Source organism: Saccostrea cucullata, unplaced genomic scaffold (assembly GCF_032062105.1).
Source record: "Saccostrea cucullata isolate Sc308-1 unplaced genomic scaffold, CSIRO_AGI_Scuc_v1 ctg2956, whole genome shotgun sequence".
Lineage (NCBI taxonomy): Eukaryota > Metazoa > Mollusca > Bivalvia > Ostreida > Ostreidae > Saccostrea > Saccostrea cuccullata.
Window position 1 is genome coordinate 49,498 of NW_026934919.1, and position 8,194 is coordinate 57,691.

An 8,194-nucleotide genomic window follows, 5' to 3' on the forward strand; every position below is an offset into this window, starting at 1 on the left:
ATTTTCATCGGGATCAAAAATGAAAGTGAAACCAGATTTAACACATCGATAATACAAACAAAATCAACTGTTCAGAAATGTACTGAGGAATGTTTTTTCAAGACCGGTCAGGCTACCTTGGGGTGATATAAAATATACCGGACCGAACTTTTACTTGTCAGACTCGGTCGGATGTAACTTAATGTTGAACCCTGACAGTGATTATAATTTTTTTAATTAACAGATAATGAATTTCCCAATCTGATCACAGATAGGACAGCATTACTCTGTTAAACTTATGAAAAATAATTTTATTGAACCAAAAACCTTGGCATAGTGTTCAGGAGTGAAGTCTGGGTTTTCACTAAGGTCTCCTGCCAGAGCTAAATCATTAACACAGGTGATTTTGTCTCTGAGGTCTGTTAACTTCTCACACCCCAGTACTGGAATGGTCTGATCAAGGGACAGCTGGAAGCAGAATCAATAAATTCATTATAGATGTATGATCATAGCTTTATATTGAAAGCAACCTGCAAACAAAAAAAACATCATCACAATGTCAATTTAAGGTTTACTGATTTCAAAACTATAGACAGTTTGTATGGAGTTTTGAAATCCCAAAACCTTGTCATTGTGAGGATGACAAAAAAAGTCATGGAGAAAACAATATTTCAGACTTGTTAATCTTATCACATCTACATGTACTTAAATGCATCATGCACATACATAACAGATATTTGTAACTGTACATTTTTTTCAGATCTCTAGATAGAAAGAAATGGGGATAACGAACAGTATTCAATCTCAAAGTCTATTAAACAATACAAAATAGGAGCAGGCAGAGCAAACACAGATCTCCGAAACATCAGAGATTGGAACAAGTGCCATGGAGGAGTGAGAATCCCCTGCCGACCGGTCACACCCGCCGAATGCTCCTTGTCATGATCGGGAAATAACAGAAAATTCCGTCGTTAAGTCATTGTATAAATAATGGACGAACAATTAGTATGAAAAACGTCAGTCAGCATTTGATTTAATGATAAATTGTATTTGTTGACAAGGTCATTGTATCGACCATAGAACTTAAGAAATGGTGACTTTAAATGAGATTGTTGATATTCTTATTTCATCCACTTGCTTGTCAATAATTTACCTCGATTTAGAAATTGTTCATACGTAGAACCTGCTCTATCGAATCAACTGATATACATATATGATAAACATATACTCTGTATGCAGGTAATGAAGGTATATTGCTGCATAAGTGAGGGAAGTTGACGATCGAAAATTTAAAGTCATCAAGTTTATCATATAGCTTGGTTGTTAGATTACCGTTAACGTCTGTCTTTTCAGTAAAATATCCAAGTATGAAACAGATGTGTCAGGCTCTGTGGTATCTTTCTCAAGCTCACCAGGATATATCGTATCGACGTATGAATGGAAATTACTACTGTTAATTGAAAATGCGTCGTCGATATATCTAAATGTCGAGTTGAAGGCCACAGCAAGTGTTTTCTTCTTTTCACGAATAAGATTCTGCACAAAATCTGCTTCATGTGAATAAAAAAAATAGTTCTGCTAATAACAGAGCGCAATTGGTACCCATGGGAATGCCAATAGATTGTGGTAATACCTGGTCTCCAAAAACCACACTCAAGCATCTCTTTGATGTCAACTTCAGAGTACTTGTGTGTGCAATCAGAATGTGCTTTAACAAAAAAAAATTTGTAAATGACAAATGACCAGGTAAGTAAATTTACGAGTTCCATTTTTATTGAAGAAGCAGCTGTCAATGATATCAAAAAGCCTGGACTTAAATTTATCGTGGGGAAGGTTGTGTATAAGGTTGAAAAGTCGTAAGTTTTTAAGCTGTTGATTTTGGTAAATCTTGTGATTTCAAATTGTCCAAAAGTTCTTTGGAATTTTTAAGTATCCACATCTAATTCATATCACTTCTTGAATATATTACACAGTACTCTTGAAGTTTTTCCTTCACAACTTTCAATATTTTTATGGACTTTTGCGAAGACACTGAGTTTACCAGTTAAATGCTTACTTGGACAATTAAATCTGCGTCATGTATGGAGATACGGAATTGAAAATAGAAAAAATAGAAAGCATCCAATGAGTTGAAAGTTATTGTATACGATGCTTTGAAATAATTTATCAAAGAAAAAATAAAATTGGTGGTAAAAAATTTATTTAGATACTTTTTTTTACAAATATTAACATATCCTTTCATTTTCAACAAATTAAGAAATGAAATAAAGAAGAAGACACGTTTCGGTAAGAAAACTCGGCAGAAGTTAGTCAAGACTTGAAGGGAGGGTGTTGAGGGTAGGAATGTTGCCGTTTCCTTCACGTAATGTGATCTTTGAAATAGCCCGTTATTATTGTTTTGTTAAATGTTAAGTTCTATTTTCTTTTCCACAAAAGAGCTCTCGTATATTTTTCTGGTGTAAAAGTAAGCCGTCAACTGTAAAGGTCAGTGTCTCCGCAAAAGTCCAGTGAGGAGTAACGAAAGAGGCTTTCTTTTGTTAACCTTGCACAATTCAAATCATGTAGTTATCATTAATGATGAAATAAAATCTTTATATCTTACTTTTTTCAGAATGTTATAGTATTTTTATTTAATATAAAATTGTATACCAAATTTCATTAAGTATGTGCAACCTCTGAAAAGAAAATGAATTAAAACTGTTGGTGGACCGTCCAAGTGATTGACAACAGCAAAACAATATGCCCTCCCTTCGTCAAAGGAGGGGCATAATATATAAACGCATTAATGGTGGCATTGTAAATCTCTGTTTGCACCAATGAGACAGTTTTCAATGTTAATCAAGCAGAGCTATTCAGAGATAATGAATTTCAACATCGTTACTCTCATTGATAAAAACAAAGAACTTATAATTGGTATAAAAGAAGTCGCCAAGAAACAATTCTATGGTCTCAGGTATCTGAATCACATGACTTGATGAGATTAGGATCTATACCTTCATGCTGAAGCCTTGATAAGTGTTGTTAGGCTGGTGCATGTGGACTGTTTATTTGGTAATGAAATATTCCACAAAAGATGCATGATACAGTGAAATGAAACCACTATATATCGGTAATAAGACATACACAGTACATACACAAAAATGTGAACTGTATTGTTTTTATTTGAAAATCAATTAATTCCATGCATGGACAAAATTGAAAGTTTGGCACTACAGAATTTCTTAGTTTTATTTAAAAAATGGCACCCTCTACTGAAGAAAAATGTGCCCCAAACATCACCACAACAAAAAAGTATTTTCCATATTTAGAAAGGTTGATTTAGATGTTCCCTCTTCTTTTGTTTAAAGTTAAATACTGTAAATCACTTTTTATTCGCGAGAACTTTATTTTCGCGTAATTACGCGAGAAGGTATGCTCGCGAAAATTTCATTCTCGCGTATAATAGAATTCCGTAAGATTATATAGAGTAATGACCACAATTCGTGAAAATTTTGTCTCGCTTATAAAGAGACGATGACTATCTCGCGAAAATAAGGTGTCGCGAAAAATAAGTGATCTACAGTAATTCTGTCTTACATTTATTATAGCAGAAGTAGACACTCCTCCTAAAAACTTGCATCCCAGCTTACTTACATGTCTTTAACATGTAAAACTAACATACACTCAGAACTCTATATAACTGTGAGGATTAAGCAGAGAGAGGTGATCTCAAATGTTCATCTTTCAACTTAGTACTCATAATTAAACAGATGCTAATGATCTTGGATTATGACTTGATACCAAGCCTTTACTGTAGCTTCTCAAGATTGGGGATACAGAATTGTGAGCACGAAACAAGCCACAAATTAATAAGTTTTATGTACTTTATTACATGATTGTACAAGAAAGAAAACATTGAACTTCTTAAGTGCTCTGTTTTTTTATGAACACTTTGTGGTATGGTAGAAAGAGTTAAAATTCATCAAACTTCTTTCACAATAATCTTCATTGACATTTAAAAAATCTAGGCTAACAATTCAAAATTGATGAGGATCTGTATAGTTCTTTCAGTTTATATTAATTACATTCTTCATTGCATCCTTAATGTTTTTGTATAAAGAGTAAGTTGTTACATTACTGAAATAAAACATAACTTGTATCAGTATCTGAATGCTAAACGCTCATCCTGAATAAACTATATTTCTTTAGAATGCTGTTTCTGGCTGTCCCTTTGAGGTAGGTATCTGTGAAGCAGTAAGCTGGCCTCTGCATGACTGGAGGTTTTCCTTGAGTCTGGAACTATACACACACTGATTACTGAAGTATTGGGTAAGTTATCAGGATGACTGCATGTTTCCTTGGGCATTGAGAGAGGCATCACTATTCACAAATATCTTTATTACTATCAAAGATTAGGTGAAAGCCTTATTGTTCCTGTGAGTACTATATAACGGAATTACTGTCAAAGAATCGAAACGCCTGGAAATTTCCAATCTTGTTTCCATGCTGGTCATAATGGAGAGATCGGAAACACTGTTCACAGAAAAAGCTGGGATCCTCAGGAGCATGCTCACTGTTGTACGCCATCCACCTAGAATGTAGAACAACTAATTATAGAACAAAATAGAGGACAACTAATTATACAACAGAAACTGGATAAATAATTAAATAACAGCATAAAGGACAATATCATACAACAAAATAAAGGACTATATCATACAACAAAATAAAGAACAACTATTGAAACAACAAAATACGGGACAAAATGATATTGATGACAATATATATATATATATATCATCTCACTAAATATTACTCATTCAACAACCAAGAATTGTTCTCTCACACGGATCTAAAACAATTTACTTTAAATATTTACCTGGAAGCATGCATTTGGCAGACTCTACATTTGGTCTGGTTCTTCAGACGTTTGTGTGTTACAAGAGGGTACTCTCTGATATCTTGTGTATCCTGAGGACTCAATATCCTACAAGAATTTAATGGCTCTAAATTATACTTAACTTAGTTTATTATCAAATTGATTTTAAACTGGCAATTATGTTTCCGGATAATAAAACCTATAAAATTCTCATTTTGTGTACCAGTTATTCTAAAGAAAAAACAGAAAAATAGAGAAAAAAAAAGAGAAAAATATCAGAAATTGAAAAAAAAGTTACCGTAATTTTCGGGTTATAGGTCGATGGGGTATATAGGTCGAAAGGCTCATTTTCAGCCTTAATTTTTGAAAAATCCTAAGATAGGATGAACTTACTATATAGGACGAGGCTTTTTTTTTCCCGTTTTCTAAAGATTCTTACGCAGATACAACGTATCAGAACAAGTAAACCTAAATTACCGGGGCAATTCCGTGACATGAACGTATCATGAAAACAAAAGAATGTAGTTAAAACTTCATTGAATTGTGTTACCACTTATTTTTCTCCAACTTGCCTGTTCAATGCCTCCGAAGTTTCATACTGTTGTTAAACCAGAGGCAAAAATAACACGTAAATACGTTTCTTATTTTAAGCTATAATTCGGGAAATATCCGAGATCAAAGAATAATAATTCTGATTTCAGAACTTGGACACATTCCTAATATAATTTATTCAGTTAGTTATTTACCGGTGGACGACAATTGCTTCGATGTCCGCCATTTTAATTTTTGTTCTTCAGGGATATGCTAAAACCCGCAAATGACCATTGAATGTATATATAAAGCAACAGTAAAGAATTGAAATATTACCACGCTGTAAGTTTAATTTATAAATTAAATTGAGAGTACCGGTACATCCACAATTTGACAGTCATTATGAATTTCATGGCTTTGTTTGATCAATGATGTGTAACACTAATACCCTATAACGGCACGTGGATTTGCTAATCATGCCCTGCGGGTATTAAACCAACACAGGTGTTGCGTGTACACAGTGTAAATCCTTTTATCTGTCAGACAATTAAAATTCGTTAGAAGCCAATCTTTGTATAGCGGTAATTTAGTGTACTTCTTGTGTACGGGGAAATTATTGGATGGAAGAATTAGTTATACAAAAAAAATTCAGCAAATAAAAAAAAAACGCATCGTGAATTTACCGATACTTTAAAGTTTATAAGAAATGAATTAATAACTTCCGAATACGTATGATAGTACCGGTATATTCAAAATAAGTTCGTTTGACCGGTATTATAATTAAATAAAATAAAAAAATATATAGTAATGACTATCGGTTTATTTGGTAATTAAATTTAGGAATTGACTGGCAACAATTTATTTCACTCATTTTACATTAAAATAAATATAAGACTGTCACAATAAAAAAAATTAATACTATTTCAATTTATCAATCTACTAATTAATGGTAAAACACTACACTTCTGATCTTGAAAAATTTTCTGTATTTTAAATTTTGATACGGTTGCGGTTTTTCTTTTAGTAAACGGTAGCGACTTCCTAACTTCACAAGATGGCTACCGCATGGCAATGGATAACACGTTGAGGAATTATTAACTTGATGAAGCACAGTTTTTTCCTTTGTCATCAACGGATATTTAGTGGAATTTATTTTGTAAGAAAGCTATAGAATAAATATTTTATTGTTTACCTAGGCATTAATTTTTTGCGAAAAATAATCAAAAAAGTTACGGAAGTGGCACAAATTTGCTCTGAAATTTACGTAAATTTTATTGATTTTGGGACATTTTTCGTAAACTTGAGCCTTAGAAAGGTCGAATTCGTATATTGGGCGACCCCAGCGGTTCTGAGAAAAAAAGTATCGACCTATAACCCGAAAATTACGGTATATTATTCTATTTTGATTTTTTTCCGAAAAAGAAAATAAAATCAGATGAAACTATCCTATACACAAAGTTCAGGAAAATAGAGATAAAAAATTATATTTAGTAAATTTCCACACGATATTTTTTAATCGCACTTTGAAGATTTCTTGAGGTACCTGATATCCGAGAAGACAATAAGGTGTTCACAGTCTCCCTGGTGCATGTAAACGTAGGGTTGACCAAGTCTGAGGGTCAGGTCCAGGAATGATGTGTCCTCCATTGAGGCTGTCTGCATGGCTCCTATCTCCCGGGCCGGGTCCTTGGCCCAGTCACGAATCACTCTAAAAATTCAAATGTTTAGGTTGAATCATCTTTGCTAGCCAAAGGTTTACGCTATGAGGAGAGTGGCGTATCAGAAACTCTTGGCTAGCGAAGATGTTGCTTAATAAACAAACTTCGCCCTCTCCTCTCCCTCCCACTTAATGTAGAAAGAAAGAGAGAGACATCATTTGCTAACTTTTTCATTCAAACTTATGTTTCCTTTTACTTTTATTACATAACAATTAATTTGCCTATTTCATAACTGTACGGCAATTCTACCAGATAAAGTATATGTTAAGTTTAATTAAAAAAATATTTACTGGCTGTAATCAATTGCACCACTGTCACGGAAATCATTGTAAAAACAGCCCTCAATGTAGAAAAACCCAGATTTGTAGAGATCCTGAAATAGAAATAAGTTGGTAGAGATATACATGTACATACAATATGGAAGAATTGAAATAAAAATTCATAGACAAATGGTTAAATATTGGTGATTCTTTGTGTATTGTAACACTAATAGGTTATTTTTTATAGTAAAAGCATTCTAAACTTTTTGATATGTATCTTCAATTTAGGGTGACTCTGCGTTGGCACTGATTGAATGTTGTTTTACATCCATTTAAAAATGTTCCACTCATATAGAGATGTCACTTATACTATCAAGGGCTTTGAATTATGACCTTTATTCAGCATTCAGGGCCATTGGGCAGTGAGTGTTCTTAATATTGTGCCAAATCTTGGGTTTTTGTTTCACTCTTATCAGGGTTTATGTGGAGTGCAGGGGCTTAAAACCCTTGACTTGGCAAGATAACCCTGACATGAGACCTTGTTTGATCAGGGTCCCATCAGAAAGACTTGTGACTTATAGTGCCAGGCCCTGTAAGTACCTGTACCTTCAATTGTACAAATACTGTAGATTCCCTACATTGGAGTCTCAACTAAGGGAAAATATTACCAATTTGGCCAAAACATGAAACCCAAAACCGGCATAATTTTATTTTATGTAGAAGGTTGTGCGTTCATAATTTAAAATTAAAGAAGCCTTTAAAGGCTGTAGTTAAGTATTTTCAAACACATTATTATCCAATTTTGCATTGCTAAAGGGTCTGAACAAAGCCACTGGAGACAAAGATCA

At 33.4% G+C, this 8,194-nt stretch overlaps 1 protein-coding gene across 1 annotated transcript; it reads right to left on the reverse strand.

Moving 5' to 3' along the window:
- Positions 1-3,894: 3,894 nt before the first annotated feature.
- On the reverse strand, positions 3,895-7,492 carry LOC134241544 (snRNA-activating protein complex subunit 3-like). The gene is made up of 4 exons (XM_062723582.1): positions 7,377-7,492; positions 6,912-7,076; positions 4,838-4,945; positions 3,895-4,549 (listed from the first exon to the last, which is right to left on the reverse strand). The coding sequence occupies exons 1-4, from the start codon at positions 7,490-7,492 to the stop codon at positions 4,402-4,404; spliced, it is 537 nt and encodes a 178-aa protein (XP_062579566.1). The 3' UTR covers positions 3,895-4,401.
- Positions 7,493-8,194: the final 702 nt, after the last annotated feature.